The sequence below is a fragment of the Hylobates moloch genome, unplaced genomic scaffold, assembly GCF_009828535.3.
Source record: "Hylobates moloch isolate HMO894 unplaced genomic scaffold, HMol_V3 SCAFFOLD_8, whole genome shotgun sequence".
NCBI lineage: Eukaryota > Metazoa > Chordata > Mammalia > Primates > Hylobatidae > Hylobates > Hylobates moloch.
In genome coordinates, this window is record NW_026652283.1 from 43,905,410 (window position 1) to 43,922,918 (window position 17,509).

General features: G+C 49.9%; 1 protein-coding gene across 1 annotated transcript; it reads left to right on the forward strand.

The window, feature by feature from the left end:
* Nucleotides 1-15,143: 15,143 nt before the first annotated feature.
* GUCA2B (guanylate cyclase activator 2B) lies at nucleotides 15,144-17,509 on the forward strand. The gene is made up of 3 exons (XM_032159066.2): nucleotides 15,144-15,233; nucleotides 16,368-16,554; nucleotides 17,224-17,509. Exons 1-3 carry the CDS (start codon nucleotides 15,144-15,146, stop codon nucleotides 17,283-17,285), a joined length of 339 nt encoding a protein of 112 aa, XP_032014957.1. The 3' UTR covers nucleotides 17,286-17,509.

A 17,509-nucleotide genomic window follows, 5' to 3' on the forward strand; every position in this document is an offset into this window, starting at 1 on the left:
CACTCCACCATGTGGCCTCTGGTCTGTGTTTCAGATGTGCCATGCTCCCTCCCACCGCCCAACTTTGGTATTAGCTGTTTCCTCTACATAAATCCATTTCCCCTTCTCCTCCTTCTCTTCTCCTTCCTCTTTTCTCCCCTCCTCCTATTTCCTCTTTCTCCTCCCCCTCCTCCTTTTCCTCCTCCTCCAGTTCTTCACTCTAGCATCCCTTCCTTAGGTGAGCCTTCCTGACACTTGATCTTTGACCCTTGTCTACCCCACATGCTGTCATGACCACACCACTGTCCCTGTCAGTGTGCCATCACACTGATTTCACGGTCATTTGAGGAACCTTTGTTCCTTCTCCGCACCAGTGCTGTCCAATAGAAATATCATATGAGCCAAACAGGACATCTGATATTTTTCCAGTAGCCATATTTTAAAAAGTAAAAGAAACAAATGACATTTATTTTAACAATGTATTTTATTTAACCCAACGTATCCAAAATATGGTCATTTCAACATGTAATCAATAACAAAATTATTAATAAGATGCTTTACCTTCTTTTTATTATCCTAAGCATTCATATCCTTAGGATACATGTCAATTCAGACCAGTTGTGTTCCAAGTGTCCAGGATACACATGTGGCTCGTGGCTATGCTATTGAACAAGGCAGGTCTCGTCCCATCTCTGTTTTTCAGAAAGGTCAAGTGTGTGGCCGTCTCTCTGGTAATACAACCGAGGTCAAAGCAATCAGTCCAGTGGCTCTCACCCAGCAGGGATTCCTACCCCAGGGGACATTTGGCAACATCTGGAAATAGTTTCGATTGTCTTGATCAGAAAGTGAGAGGGTGGGATCGGCTATTGAAATCTACCGGTTAGAGGCCAAAGAAGCTACCAAACATCCTAAAATGCACAGGGCATCCCCTCACAATGAAGATTGATTCCACCACAGTGGTCCAGGGCTAGATGAGCTCTTGGACTCACGCATGTGTTCATTCGCTCATCCACTCATTTCCCTCCCCTTCTTGGGGCCTGTTCCTTCTGCCGTCTACAATGTCAGCTGTGATGGTTAGAGACTAACAGCCTACTTAATGCTGAGCCTGCCTTTATCCATCAGTCCAGTAGACAGGTTCTTCCCGACAGACTGCCAAGCCAGGAGGGGAGAGTTCCACATCTGCCTCCTGGAGGGATGTTGGGAGCCAACTGGCACTCATCTTGGGTTGGAATCCACCCCCAACAACACACAGACACACCAACAGGCTGGAGAGTGGGATTTAGTCATTATTTCCATTGCAAACCATTTCTGAGCATCATTAAAAATCTTCACTTGAGTTTGTGCAAGGAGGGCAGGTGCACCAGACCGTGAACAAGCACATTGTCAGCCTGGCCTTGTCTGCCTAGTCGGCCTCAACAGGAGACAAGCTAGAATATGCATGAGACAGCCCGACTTCCCCCAGGGGAGCTCAAAAGTGGCGTGCACCCCGCCTGGGCTCACCCAGGGCTCTGCCTGCCTCAACAACCCTTCCCTCCCTCAGCTCTGTGCCAGGGAGGCGGGCACGACTGACAGCATCCACTGAAACACATTTATCCTTTAATGCCCTCCTCATTTTAGGAGATTTAGGGAACACAGCTCACTTTCTAAAAGGGCCAGAACAACACGTTTGTAAGCAGAAAACTGGATTGAGATTTGAAGGGATTTCCCCAAGCCCTCCTGGCTCTAAGCAGCCCTTCACCACCCCATTGTCTTTTGGGGGATATTTCCTCACACAGGATCTGCCCAGGTCCTGAGAAAACAAAGTGAAAATTTCTAGTACAGGGCCTGGCGTATATTGGAGATTTTATTTTAAAAATAAATTTTTCGTTGGCAGCAGCCTAGAAGGAGCCTGAGTTGAACCATCTGGGACCTCTACGAGCTCCCAAACTCCTCACTCTTGGCACATGAGACACAACTTTTGTTTTTTACAGCTTTGTTGAGGTATAATTAGCATGTAAACACCGAAGATAATTAAAGCGCCCAATCCGATAAGTCTTGACAAATGTGTACACCTGTGAAAGCATCACCACAAAGCAAATCCATGGCTCCTAAAGCTTCCCCAAGGCCCTTGGGAATCCCTCCCCCTCTCCCCATACCCAGCCAACTACCCATCTGCTTTTGGTCAGTGATATGGTTCGGCTGTGTCCCCACCCAAATCTCATCTTGAATTGTAGTTCCCATAATTCCCACATGTCGTAGGAGGGACCCAGTGGGAAGTCACTGAATCATGGGGGTGGGTCTTTCCTGTGCTGGTCTTGTGACAGTAAGTAAGTCTCACAAGATCTGATGGTTTTATAAAGGAGAGCACCCTCTGCACACCTTTCTTGCCTGCCGCCACGTAAGGCGTGACTTTTCTCCTCCTTCGCCTTCCGCCATGATTGTGAGACCTCCCCAGCCATGCGGAACTGTGAGTCAATTCAACCTCTTCCCTTTATAAACTACCCAGTCTCAAGTATGCTTTTATTAGCAGCATGAGAACAGACTAATACACTCAGTATGGGTTGGTTTGCATTTTACATAATTTTATATAAATAAAATCAGACATCTACTCATTTTTTGCCTGGCTTTTTTCATTCAGCATAACTATTTTGAGTTTCATCCATGTTATTGCATGTTCTCTTTTATTACTGAGTAGTATTCCACCGTATGGATATACCAAAGTTTGTTTATCCATTTACTTGATGGGCTGTTACAAATAAAGTGGCTGTGAACATTCATGCACTAGTCTTTGTGTGGACATGTCCTTCCATTTCTCCTGGAGAGAAACCTAGGAGTATTTATCTAGAAATGGCTAGGATCATAAGGTGGGTCTAAATTTAACTTTTTAAGGAATTGCTAAACTGTTTCCCAAGGTGGTTGTTCCATTTGATGTTCTATCAGCCGTGTATGAGCGTTCCAGATGCTCCACATTCTTGCCAGTTCTCAGTGTAGAGCATGGTCGGACTTTTTAATGTTAATATTCTAGTGGGTGTGCAGTATCTCAGTATGGTTTTAATTTGCATTAAGACCATGAGGATGGATGCGCTTTCCATGTGCTTATTTGTCATCCATTTATCTTCTTTGTTGAAGTGTCTGCTCAAATCTTTTGCTCATTTTTTTGTGTGATTATTGTTTTCTTGTTATTGCCTTTGAGAGTTGTTCATGCATTCTGGACCTAATTGTTTTATCAGCTATGTGATTAGCAAAATACTTTCTCCCATTCTGTTGCTTGTCTTCTCATTCTCTTAATAGCATCTTTTGAAGAATAGGAGTTCTTAACTTTTAATTTAAAAAAGAATATTCACCTTATTGGGAGGTGGTTTCCCAGATATTGGGGGATATACTAGGACTGTTCCACCAGATGATAACAATGAGTTCTCTCATCCCAAACCAACCTGCCGCCTTGCTGAGCAACCTGCATCCAAATGGAGCCCCCCAGGAGATTTCTAAGTGAGACCTCTCTGTGCCTCAGTTTCCTCATCTGTAGAATGAAGATGATAATAGATAATAATACCCGCATCATAGGGCTGAGGAAGGAATTAGTCAATAGAGTTAAAGCTCTTACAACCATGTCTGGCACTTAGTAAGTGCTACGTAAGCGTTACCTTGGTATTGTTACTTCACACTACGGATTTCCACGCAAAACAAATATATCACCTTGGGGCAAAATACCTGGACAGTCTTCTTTACTTTGTTTTGTGTTTAATAAGTATTTGTTTATTTCTTATGCCAGTCTATTTCTCAGAGCAGCCCCATGAGAAACAGGGCTATGAGATGGACACCCTCCTAATCCCCATTTTATAGATGGAGAGGCATTCAAAACCTTGTCCAAAGTGTCACAGTCAGTAAGGAGTAGAGCCAGGATCTGGTTCCAGGCAGGCAGGCTACAGAGTCCATACCACTCTCTACGTGGCCACCTGAGCTCGGGGGAAGGTGGGGAGGGGCATGAACATGCAACTGGACAATGTATTTGGAGGACAACCAGGTACCCAGGGAGTCCTCACAAGCTCAGACACCTCTGGAAAAGGTTCGTGCCCAATGGGAGAGACACATCATGAGCACATCGGACAGGGATCCTGCCTTGCAATGGAGAAGGCATACCTGGGCTGGGAATCTCAAAGGAGCTAAGTGCCACTGGGAAGTGCAGAGGGATTTGGGACCATATTATTTGGGGGCTGACCTCCTCCTAGCATTGGGGTAAGCTTTCTGGAAGGAGGGACATTCAGCAGAGAGCTAGCTGTGCTATGTGGCGAGCGGGCATTCTAAGCAGGGGAAAGAGGATGAGATTGTAATGATGGAGACTTCTTGGGCATTCAAGGGCTTAAAAGAAATCCAGTGCAACTAGGATGTAGAAAGAAAAGTGGCGAGACATGCCAGATGGAGCCAGACAGCATTCAGGGGCCAGATTTTTGTGGTCCCTCCATCCTGAAGCAATGAGGGAGTAGTTGTAGGGCACGTGAACCAGGGTAAGAAACTGCTATTACAAATCCATTCCAAAATATACAACCCTTCAATCACAGTGCAAGTATCTCGCACCTAACTGAGGCATGGATTCATTCCTGGTCAGTAAACTGCTGTATCAGTCATCTATTGTCCTAATGCCATGTAACAAACAACCATAAAGTTTCAGTGGCACACACAATCGTATTTATTGCTCAGGCATCCAGGGTCAGATAGGGCTTGGCTAGCTAGCTCTGTTGATCTCCCTGCACCCACTCCCATGCCTTGGGTTGCTGGCTAAAGGCTGATCTGAGCTGCACAACTGGAGTGACTTGGCTCCATCCTGTGTCTTTCCATCTCCAGCAGAACAGTCAGGAATGTTCCTGTGGAGATGGCAGAGATGCAACAAACAGGCAGAAACGTGCAGGATTTTTTGTGACTTAGCCTTGGAACTGACACACCATCGCTTCTGCCTCGTTTTATTGCAATGGAGGACATACGCCATTGCTTTGGCCAGTGTACTCCAGCTTTATGGGAAGGGCTCCAACTCCACATGACAATAGACACAGATACAAGGAGAAGTGAGATGCAGAACCATTTAATGGACTCTGTCTACCACGATCTCTGGCCCAAATATATTGATTCAGGAACCCTGGCTCCTGCCACCTGAGGAGCCTTGTCATCACAGGAAACCACTCAATAAAAGGGGAAAATAAGAATGGAGGAGGCACGTGGCATCTTAAGAACCTTGAGCTACAAGTGGCACACGTCACTTCCTCTCACATTCTGCTGATAAAAACCGGTCACATGACTAAGCCTACCTTCAAGTCCCCAGCCAGACAGCTGCTTTCCAGCCACAACTGTTTAGTTTGGAAGGGGAGATCAACTTTGATAGACAACCAGCCATCTCTGCTGCAGGGAGTGACCCACCCAGTGCTACCCTAAGTTCCTAAAGGAATAAGGATCAGAGTAAGATTTTTCTGCATCACAGCACTGCCGCAGGCAGAAGTATTGGCAAACCCTTCATCATAACCCAAATCACCTGCCAGATGTGTCAAAGAGGCACCAAAAAATAGCGCATGTGCTCAGGCATTAGTCTACACTAAGCTGCTGCAAAGATGCTTGTCGTTGCAGATTTAACGCAGCAGAGAGATAAAGACTAGACACATTACATTGTTCCTGGACTCCACCTCCCCTCCTGAGGCCACACCCAAGTACCCGGTGGGACATATGTGAGGGGATCCCCCTCCCCAGCCTTACACTTCCCTCTCCCACCTCCTGCAGAGGCTGCCAGCAAGCTCTGGGCATGCCCAGCCCGTGGGAAGAAGGAATCCCGGCAACCTCTGCCCTGCCTCCCTCTCAGAACAATGCCCCCAGGAACGTGAGTCTCTGGAAAGCCGCGGGTCGGCTTGTCAAGCCTCTCTCCAGAAAACAGAGACATGAAGTGAATGCCAATGATCCCCACACCCGTGGGGAGGGGGACGCAATTATAGAAAATTCTGCTTACAGTTCAGATTCAATATTTGGAAGGGATAATCCTGAAATAAGAGATTGCCTGATTTCTTTCCCAAGCCTGTGAATGGTTCATTAGCTCCTATTTGACATTTGATGGTTCCGTCTGATTGGCTTTATTGTGGAGTTGGACTTTAAGAAAGTCCCCAAGACAGAGCAATCAAGTTTCACAATGATCCCCAACTGCAAATTTGAAAACACAAATGGCAGCTGCGTCTTGGACATCAATCCCATGAATGCGGTGGGGGATTTGTATTTCATCCCCACTTAATGAAACTCAATCCTGCTTGGCAAATCGGGGCCCCTGACTCAGCAGTTAGGATATCCTCTGCAGCTCAGCCCGGGTGCTGCAAACAAAGAACCCCCAGACTTGAGCATCAGCAGAGATGCGGTGCGTCCTGATCTTGGGCAGGGCCACTTAGGCACTGGGGCCCTGGAGGAAGGAGAGGCCTCTGAGGAATGTGAAATTGAGGCTGTACTCTCTAGAGGATGCAGTCTAACTGTGGAGGTGGGTCCCTTGCACCAAAAACAGAAGCAATAAAGATAGCAGATGCTCGATTCCATGGTGGGGGCCCAAGGCTGCAGGAATTCCCCAGAAGGGGAAAGTAGGAAAGGCTGGGGTCTGGGCGGGCTTCCTGGAAACAGGATGTTTGCAGAGGGCAGAGGGAGGCAGCCCAGGCAGACGTCAGCAAAGGGCTGGAGGGTTCTGCTCAACAGCTCCCCCGCTTCCTGGCTGGAGACGGTGCCCCTTCTGGATTCCCACCATCTCCTTGGCTTCCCCATTTGCTGCGTGGGCATTGTCCTTATCTGTGCATCTGCCACATAGCGCGGTCCTCATCTGTCCTCTTCAACCACAGACCCTTTGCAGGCAGGGATGAACGTATCCATTTCTGAGCCCTCATGCCCTACAGGGACTTGGAACCCAATAAATATTTGATGGCTGAACGGAAAATGGCACCTAACTGTATTACATGCCCTCAGGTCATTGTTATTCCTGCGGGGGCAGGGGGTGGACTGGCCTCCTGGACCATCGTCTGTGCCATTTCTTTGAGATCAGGATTCCAGGAATCCAGGGCCTTCTGTGGGGTAGTGTTCGTGGGAGATGAACACTCAATTGTTTTCTTTAACCCCTGGAAGGGACATTCCAAGGCTGGAGGGGACGAGGGGACACCTCTGGAGGACCTCAAACGTGAGGAGGGCTTTATATCTGCTGACTACCCACACATGCCCGGTGTGTGGTGCTAGTGACAGCCAAGGCGGCCTGCCCCTCAGAAGCAGGTTAGTAACCCTCTCTGAGCCTTAGGGTTCTCTCTGTAAAAAGGGGGAAGTTCCATGCCTCCTGGGGCTGTATGAGGAACACGCATGTTCACACTTTTGCAGCCTTGAGACCAGACTCCCAGCAAGCACTTCCTGGCACTACTGTGCCTCCGTTCCGCCCTCCTCACTGACCCATTTCAAGGCAGAGGTGTCATTCACGTCTCACAGTGGAGGGCACAGACACTTAGAGAAGAGAACAACTTGTCCAATACCCCGCACTCGTGTCGACCTCTGCTGTGCCTGACTCCAAAGCTCCAGCGCCCGGCCGGCTGCTGGGCGAGACAGGGAGTTGAGAAAGGGCGATCCTGCTGGCGCAGACGGTGTGGGCTGGGTGCGCTCCGGGTCCTCCGTGAATTTCCAGTTTCCAGGCAGCTGCGCCCGGGCCCGCCTCCCCGAGTCGGCCCCCACCTCTGCACGCAGAGACCTCTCCTCACCTCCCACCCCGCCAGATCACAGGGCCGCCTGAGTCAGATGGGATCCCTGCCCCCATCAGCCCTTCTGTACTGCCCAGCACATGTGGCCTCCCTCCCAGACCACCCACACACCACACACCCTCACATCCGCACGGTCACAGACACACACACACACAGCAAAAACCACTCGCACACGCTCCCATATGCCACTCACACACACACATCCACTCACACACAGGCTGACACAGGCTCACACACACATGCCCACACTCTCACATGCAGATACACACACAGTCACAGAAAGCACTCCCATATACACATACTCCCACCCACCACACAAGATCCTCATACACACGGACACACAACATGCTCCCCAACACACACGACAGCACTCACACGTACACACGAATATACACACATAATCACCCTCACATGTGGACACGCGCGGACACGAAAAGCACACCTGGAGACACATGTTCCCGCTCACATTCTCACCAGGGCTTGGGGCATGTACACACATGCTCACACACAGATACAACCCCCACCCCCACCACACACACACACGCCTTTCACACCTGCCGTGGGGCCATGGGCGAGGAAGCCGGGTCAGAGCCGTGCACCTCTCCTCCTCACAGGACACTCGGGCGAAGCTGGTCTCTGGGGGCCCCGTGTCCTCCATGTAGTTCTCCCTCTGCCCTTGGCTGCCCCCAAGACCCGACTTCAGTGCAGGTCCTACCTGGGACCTGAACTTCCTCCTCTCCTCTCCTCAGCCCCACTGTTGGCCTCCGCATCTCCTCTCTGCAGACCCCAGGACTCGGGTATCAGCAGGGGCTTTTTGGTAACGACCCCGCACACCTCCTCTCCCCGCACCCCAAAGGCGCGTCGCTTACGGTGACTGTCACGGTCATGCTGGTAGGACCCCCAGGCGCAGACATGGGGACAAAGAGGCTCTCCGTTACTCCTCAAAGCAAAGCGCAGAAATGTCTGCTCACCCCATTTAACTCTCAAGGTGGTGCCTCAGGGAAATGGATTAGGACTCATTCCCCGCCTGCAGTCTTCCCTGCCATCACCAGGGGGCAGCCCTAATTCACATTTGTGTTAAATACCTGTTAACCCCAAACCGGAAAGGTGTTGCACCTTGGAAGCATTCGTATAAACAAACCTGACGGGTGTGTGTGTGTGTGTGTGTGTGTGTGTGTCCGCGCACGTGCCCATGTAACAAGGTCAGTACAATATGGGTAGACTGGGAAAGTAAGTCAAAGGGGAAGACAGAGATTGAATGAACTTTAGTACAGTCAGTAATGTTGGAACAAAATTTGGTTCTGAGTTTCCTGGTGGCCATAGCAAAAATAGAACCACTCATTAGATCACCCACCTCTCCGGGGAAAAACCAAATTCATTTGGAGGGTTTCTGGGAAATCTATCACATCTTGGTTTATACAACTATCCCTACAGAGTCTTCCAGATCAACTGTTCGTGTGTTGATCCTTCCTTAATTTTTTCATCTCTGTTTTATCCTTTGATATAAAGTGATAGTTAAGGACATCGGGTCCACTTCCCTTCCTCCTATCATTTCTTGAACTCATTCCAGTCGGGTTTTCATCCTCACCACTGTTGGAATTGGTCTTATCAAGGTCAGCAGTGACTTCCATATTGCCAAATCCAAGGACAATTCTCTGTCTTCATTTTACTAGAGCTAACCACATTTGGCCAAGTGAGCATGTTCTTGCTCCTGAAGTCCTTTCTCCATTGGGCTTCAAAGACACAAGTCTCTTTTTGTTCTTCATCAACTATTCCTTCCCCACCATCCACTCTGCTGGTTCCTCCTTCTCAGCCTCATCTCCAGGTATTACAGTGCCCTAGAGCTCAGCCCTGCGACTTCTCCTCTCCATCCTGTCACTCCCTCAATCCAGTTTCAGGTCTCTGAGCACCAGATACACTTGATGACCACGTTATCTATATCTGTGGCCCGCTCCTTTACTCACATCTCAAACAGGCACCTCAAGCTTAGTGTGTCCAGACCCAGCTCTTGATACACTCACCTGACATGTTCCTTCCCATTTCTCATCTCAGTAAATGGCAGCACCAGTTGACTTGGGGCAACCATAGAGTTGTCCTGGACTGCTCTCTTCATTCACTCTTTCTATCCAAGCACACAAAATCCTGAGGCCTCTGGCTTCAGAGAATCTCTAGAATCCAACCCTTTCTCATCATCTCTATTCCCGCCTCCCTATCCAAGTCACCAAACTGCCCTGTGAGCGGTGGTTTGTCTGCTTTGTTAAGTGCTGTATCCCATGCTAGTACATAATAGGCTATCAGTAAATCATTTCTGATTAAATGATCGAATGCCCTAGGGGCTTCTATGCACACAAAACACAAAAGGCATTCTGTTTCTCAGTAAACAAGTGATTTCACAACTATGAAAATAATAATAACATACATTTTTTGAACACCTACCACATGCCAGCAAGATGCTAGATGAGGTGATTAAGGCTCAGAGAAATAGGAAATGGCCGAAGGCTAAATATCTAGTGCCTGGTGGAATAGATATTTGAACCATATCCATTTATTCAATTCATCAAGTATCTGTTGAGCACCAATTATGTGCCGGGTATTGTTTTGGGAGAATAAAACAGGCAAATTCCTTACTCTAATAGAAAGATGCAAGAAATGAGATGTGTATATATGACAGTTGCTATGAGAAAGAAGGTAAGAGAATTAGGAGTGATGGGGAAACTCTCTGAGGGAGGAGGATCAAGAAAGATCTCTGAGGAAGTGGCATTTGAGCAGAGACCTGAATGAAGAGAGTGGTGAAGAACAAAGACCTAAAGGTAAATAATCTTGGTGTGTTTGGGGGACCTCAAGGAAGCTAGGGTGGCTGGTACTCAGAGAGTGAAGGGCAGAGTTTTTGGAGTTGAGGTCAAAGATAAAGATGGGATGCCAAATGGTCCTTGTAGGCAGAAGGCTTTGGATTTTCCTCTGAGTGAAGCGGAAGCTAGTAGGTGTGAGCGGGGGAGAGACATGATGATCTGACTCAGAATTTAATAAGAGTCCCCTGGCTGCTACATGGAGAAAGGCCTGGGGAAGGTCCAGGGAGATCTGTATGGATGCTTGCGATGGTTAATTTTATGTGTCACCTTGGCCAGGTCATGATGCCCAGCTGTTTGATAAAACATCAGTCTAGATGTTGCTGTGAAAATAATTTTTATGTGATAAACATTTATAATCAGTAGACTTTGATTAAGCAGATGACCCTTCATAATGGTAGGTGGGCTTCCTATCCAATCAGTTGAAAGCCTTAAAAGAAAAGACCTTGGGAGGCCAAGGCGCATGGATCACCTGAAATCAGGAGTTCGAGACCAGCTTGGCCAACATGGCAAAGCCCCATCTCTACTAAAAATACAAAAATTAGCTGGGCATGGTGGCGGGTGCCTGTAATCCCAGCTACTCAGGAGGCTGAGGCAGGAGAATTGCTTGAACCTGGGAGGCGGAAGTTATAGTGAGCCGAGATCGCACCACTGCACTCCAGCATGGGTGACAGAATGAGATTCCATCTCAAAAAAAAACAAAAAAAAAAACAGTAAAGGCCTTCTTCAGGAAGAAGCATTTTGCCTCAATGACTGCAACATAGGAACCCTAAGTTTCTCACCTGCTAGCCTGCCGTGCAGATTTCAGAGTGAAGACTGCAATATCAAATCTAATCTGAATTTCCAGCCTGCCAAACTTCCCTACAGATTTCAGACTTACCAGCTCAACAATCATGTGAGCCAGTTCTTTAAAATAAATCTAGGTAGATGATACATAGATAGATCTATCCACTAGGATAGATGTGCCAGTTATTATTTTAGGAGAACAAAACAGACAAATTCTTTACTGTAATAGAACTTACATTCTAGGAGACAGAAAGATGCAAAAATTTAGATGGATATATATGACAGGTGCTAAGAGAAAGCAAGTTAAAAGAGTTAGGAGTGATGGGAGAAGCTCTCTGAAGTAAGATTTTTTCAATGCGATTAATATTTATAATCAGTAGACTTTCTAATAAGAAATATATATCTCTATATAGGATGTGTGTGTGTGTGTGTGGTTGTGTGTGTGTGTGTATGTTCTGCTTATCTGGAGAACCCTGCCTAATACAAGGCTATTGCAATAATCCATTCAACCTGTGATGATAGTTTGAACCTTGATCATAGCAGTGGAGATGATGAGATATGGGTGGAATCTAGAAATATCTTGAAGGTGGAGCCAACTGGATTTGCTAGTGAATTGAATTTGGTAAATAAAAAAGAGACATCAAGGATGACTCCTAGATTTCTGACTTGACAACTGGGTGAATGGTAGTACTATCAACTGGTATGAGAGGCACTGAGGAGGCCGGTAGTTAAATGAGTTTGGGACTGAGAAGAAAGGCCAGGCTATGGAGTAAACAGAGTGTTGATGGCATTAAAGTCCTTGAGATGGGATAAATCACCAAGGGGGTGATTACAGACAGGAAGAAAGAGGTCCAAAGACAGTCTTGGTGCCCCCTGGGCACTCTAACACCTAGAGGTCATGAAGAGAAGGAAAAACCAAGGAAGGAAGCTGAGAATATGGAGCCAGTGAGATTGGCAGAAAATATGGAGAGTCCCAGGAGCCAAATGGTGAAAGCACTTTACTCCAAGAAAGATGGAGTGATCAGCTATGACAAATGCTGTGGGGAACTGAGCAGTTTGGGGCAGGGAGAGCCCTGGGCTCTGGGCACCATAGCAGTGGGCACTGAACAGAGAGGCCAGGGTAGAGAGCGGAGCTGCCCAAATGCACACGGGCAAGCTGTTACCCACCCCGCATCTGTGATTGAGGCTTCCACACAGGGTGAACTCCAGGATCTTGTGACAGTCACTTCCCACATCCATAAAGAAGGAAGTGCCCTGATAATACCACGTCAATGCACATGGGCTGGCCGGGGGTAGTAGCGTCAAGGATTTGCGTCTGTGGCCAAGTCGGTTGTGATGGATGGTGGGTCATTTAGAAAGAGATTAGGAGGAGGTGGGTTTGACAAATAAACTTGAGTCATGTTAGGCAGATAGGGAAGTCACACCTGGTTCCCAGGGAAGACTGACACATGACGGGCCCTGGCTGGAGGAGCCACAGGGCGAAGAAGGGACACAGACCGTGGCCAAGGGGCCCCCAGACCCTACAGGTGTGTCCCATCGATGTGGGGGTCAAGGGAGATGAGCTTCCTCTCGTGGAAAGACCATTGATTTAGGTATCAAGCAGCCTCATAACAACCTCAAACACTGGAGACGTCACATTATTTTTACAAATGAGAAACCGAGATCACAGAGGTCGTCGCTTGTCCAAGGTCCTACAGTTGATCAGACCCAGGTCTGGACATTCCGGCCCAGCATTGAGTTCAGCCTGTGCAAGTTAGAAAGCAGCACTGGTCCCGCTATAGACTGAGAGATGGGGCTCGTCGTGGGAGTTCCATAAGGAGAGGCAGGGAAACCCCCCTTCATGACGCATCCCCCATAAGCCAGGCACATGCTGGGGAAACGGTTGGTTTTAGGGAGAGTCACAGGCTCTCCTGGGACAGGTGTCGTTCAGTTTTTCCTTACAACAACCACTATGAGGTCTTTTTAAAAATTATCATTACTATTTTCTCTACTTTACTGATGAAGAAACGGAGGCTCAGAGAAGCTAAGTAATGTACCAAAGATCACACAGCTGGTAAGTGCTGGCATTTGGGTTTGAACCCAGCTCTCCTTATCTCTAAGTCCTCGGTTCCTTTTTCTATAACACCACAGGCTGAGCAAAGGCAAGAATTCCAGGTAGAAAATCTGCTCACCCCTCTTGCTCCCACAGTGACAAAACACATGGCGCTTCATTGGGCCTCAGGTTGCTCATCTGTAAAATGGGAATAAGGATTATGCCTATCCTTTAGGATTCAATGGGATTATGACTATAACATAGCTTTGTGCACAGTATTCAAGAAATGAGAGCTATCGTTCCCAGATGGTTGTTTTCATTTTACAGATGAGAGGGCATGTAAGATTCCCTTCATTTCCGTAGACTCTAAAGAGCAAAGGCTGAAGTCTGGATTCAAAGCAATACATAAGAAATTCCAAAGTTCACTTGAGCTTCTTCTTCATTTCAGTCTGAGATAAGAAAAAGGAAGATGGCATTTCAGGCAGGTGGAATGAGTAGGCAAAGACATGAGATGGGATTAGACCTGTGCAAATAGGATTGGTATGGGGAAGCACGACATCAGATTTAAGCCACTTTTGGGAGTGGCATCTTAAATGCCAAGGTGAGCTATCGGGCTTCAATCCAACATTCAGGCTCAACGTCAGGGGAGGCTACCACATGCCAGAGTCTGTGCCTGGCAGAGCTGAGCCCTGGCAGAGGCACTGTTTACAGCTGCCTGGTATGGCAGTTGTGATATCACCCTTAGAGACTTTGCCCTCTTCTCTCTGACCCAACCTTCAACCACTGGGGCAGTAGGTTATGCATTGCCTAGAAGGCAACTGTAAGATTCAGAGGCTGCTATGGATGCATTACCCAGGAGATAAGGGCAACCTCAGGTGGGCCGGGGCCCTCACAGCAACCTTATGCAAGGGGTTGTATCGTGCCCATTTGATGGAAGAGAAAACTAAGGTTCCATTAGAATTGATGTGACTTATCCTAAATCACACAGCTGCAGTAGGACTAGGATTTGAATGCGGGTCAATCTGCCTCCAACACTACTGCCTTTTCCTCCATGCTGGATTAGGCTATTGGCTTCTGAAAGCACAGACAGGTGAGATGGGTCAAACACGGCCCGATAGCACCCAGGCACAGGTGGGAGATGGCAGGCAGAGGCAGGTTCAAAACCTAGGGCCAGGACAGGTCTGAAGGATGGTCGTTAAACAGTACTGAGGAGAGGGAGTGAGAGAGATGTGGGTCTTGGGGGACTGGGGCCTTGAGAACCCTGAAATCAGCCATGTCTGCCCACTTTGCCCTGGACCAGCCTGTCTGTCTGTATCCTTCCCCCAGAGAAAGGACCATGGGCTGACCCGGGCCAAGGACACCTGGCTAGAGCCCCTTCTCTGACACTAACTAGCTCCGTGACCTGGGGCAAGCCACGCTCCCTCCTGAGCCTCACTTTTCCTGTCTGTAAAATGGCCTCCCTATCATCACACCCACACAGGTGTCTTGAGGAGTGGATGATGGTGTGCTCCAAGGTCTCCATGGAGAGCCCGGCACACGGTAGGCACTCGGTGTTCAAGCACTGTGTTCCCATAGACTCTGGGCTCCTGCCCTCCTCGCCCCCAACCCCCTTCCTAGGAACCAGCCCCGGCTTGTCAGAGAGCCAGCTAGCTGTCAACCCCACCCCAGCTGGCCAGTTAATGAGTGACCAGGACTCCGGAGCCTGACCTATAAGGAGGTGCTAGGCAGGGACACAGATGGGAGACGGTGGACAGTGGCAGGGGGAACCCAGGGAGCGTGATGGGCTGCAAGGCTGTGTCAGGGCTCCTGCCAGGAGTGGCCATGGTCCTCCTGCTGCTGCTGCAGAGCACACAGTCAGTCTACATCCAGGTGAGTCCCTTGGCCAGTGTGCCCTTTGCCTGAAGGGCCCCACGGCGGGCGGCTAGGCTGGAGAGGGTGTACTGGGAATTCAGGGGGCACCGGGGGAGCACGGGTACAGGGGCTTAGCCCAACACCCATCACAGCCCGGGGACCAAGGCAGCTGGTGGGTGGGGGCAGCCAGATGTTGATGGCTGTGACGATGGCGATGACAACACCAAACTGATTCAGCACTGCTCCCCTTGAAGGCCCATGCTGGTCACAGAGGTCAGGGTGTGGAACAGAAGACTCCTCCTTGCATAGGAGGAGCCCAGAAAGGGAAGGAGACCCCCTGTTATGCTCCCACAGTTCCGTATATTCACCCACATGTGGATGGAGGAGGACAGGCTCCAGAATAGTTTTCCTGAGAGGTAACCCTTGAGCTGGCATTGCAAGATGAGCAGGAGGTTGCCAGACACAGAGCATGGGGAAACTGTTCCAGGCGAGGGCACAGCATGTGCAAAGACCTGATAGAAGATTGCAGGTTCCAGTGCCCTTCCAGGGAGCATGGGAGACTGGCAGGAGTCGTCACAGCAGGGCCTGTCTGCCACGTCACAGGGGATGCTGCTGGCCTCGCCCAGCATAGCAGAGACGTCTGTGGCCCTGGGTGTCACATCCCTGACTCTGGGCATGGTCTCCTTGGGAAGAACAAAGTGGGTCCCAGAGAGGGGTGCAGGAGACTTGGCCTCCCCAATAGCCCTGGCCTCAGAGACCAGCTACTTGGGGCTGTCATCACTCTGCCATGTCAGCTCAGGCAGGCGTACTCAGTTGGTGAGTGTGTCCTGGTACCAGGCCCCCATGGGAGATGTCAGATGAGGGAGCTGAGGCTGAGTGGGGAACAGACAGGCAGCCGGTCATGGGCAGAGGTGGGATTTGAACCAGGGCTTGTCTGTCTCTAAGGCCTTGAACCACCGTGCCCCACAGCCTCGCTGCTTCTTCCTCACACCTCCCACCCCAGTGGCTCTTTCCAGTGTGGCCCTGGACTTCCCATAGAGACGGGGAAGGCTCCGGAGGATCTGCAGGGTTTGAGCGACCCTGGGTGTCATGGCAGTGCCTGCCCCTGGCCCAGGTCTTGATCTGCTCCTATATCCTCTCCCCTGCCTGTAGTACCAAGGCTTCCGGGTCCAGCTGGAATCCATGAAGAAGCTGAGTGACCTGGAGGCACAGTGGGCACCCAGCCCCCGCCTGCAGGCCCAGAACCTCCTGCCCACCGTGTGCCACCACCCTGCTCTGCCCCAGGACCTCCAGCCTGTCTGCGCCTCGCAGGAGGCTGCCAGCATCTTCAAGACCCTGAGTAAGTGCCCCCGCTCCCTGCAGAACCTCGCTCTGTCTCCTCCCACGCCCCGGCTCTTCCACCTGGGTTGTTTCTCTTAAGCACCCAGCGGCTGAGAATGGGGAGATTCAAGTAACTCAGGCCCTGTCCCGCTGGCTCCCAGGACTCCCCGGTTTGGGCACTGTGAGTGAGGCATGCCTGGAACCGGCTTCATCCCCTTAGTCCACGCCAGGCACAGACCCATCAACAGACAATGGCTGCATGGAGCAGAGGGGAGAGCTGGCTGACATCTGCGGTGGGACAGGGGTCTGAAAGGCTTCCAAGAGGAGGTGTCAGCCAAGCTGAAACCTGAGGGATGGTGCAGAGCTGGGCAGGAGAATGTAGCAACTAGCCAGCACTTACTGAGCACCTACTGTGTGCCGGGACATGTCGGTCCTGCATTATCTCCTCACAGTGACTCTGTCCATTTAGCAAACAAGAAATCTCAGGCACAGGGAGTGTGAGTGACTTGCCCAGTAGCCACTAGGAAGGAGAGTATCTGGGACTTGAACCCAAGCCCTCGCTCCACCTCTAGAGGTTCCTGCTCCCAGTCTGTGGCAGATGCCGCCCACTCCCAAGCAGACCTTTTCTGCTGCCTGGCCACAGAGGGCCCAGGTTCAGGTCAGCTGACCAGTTCTCTCCCCTGCCCAGGGACCATCGCTAACGACGACTGTGAGCTGTGTGTGAACGTTGCGTGTACCGGCTGCCTCTGAGATGGCCCTGGGTATGCTGAGCCCACCGGGGACAGCTCGCCCTTCAGCCCACCACCCTGGCAGCCTCCCATCCCGGTCCATGCTCAAGATGGGTCCCTGGCCACCATGATCATCACCATCCTTCCAGGGCCTGAGCAGCTGGATCTGGTGCAAAGCAATCGGACACAGAGTTGGAGGGGCAGGCCCCTGAGGCAGCCCAGCTCCTGAATAAAGATTCTACAACA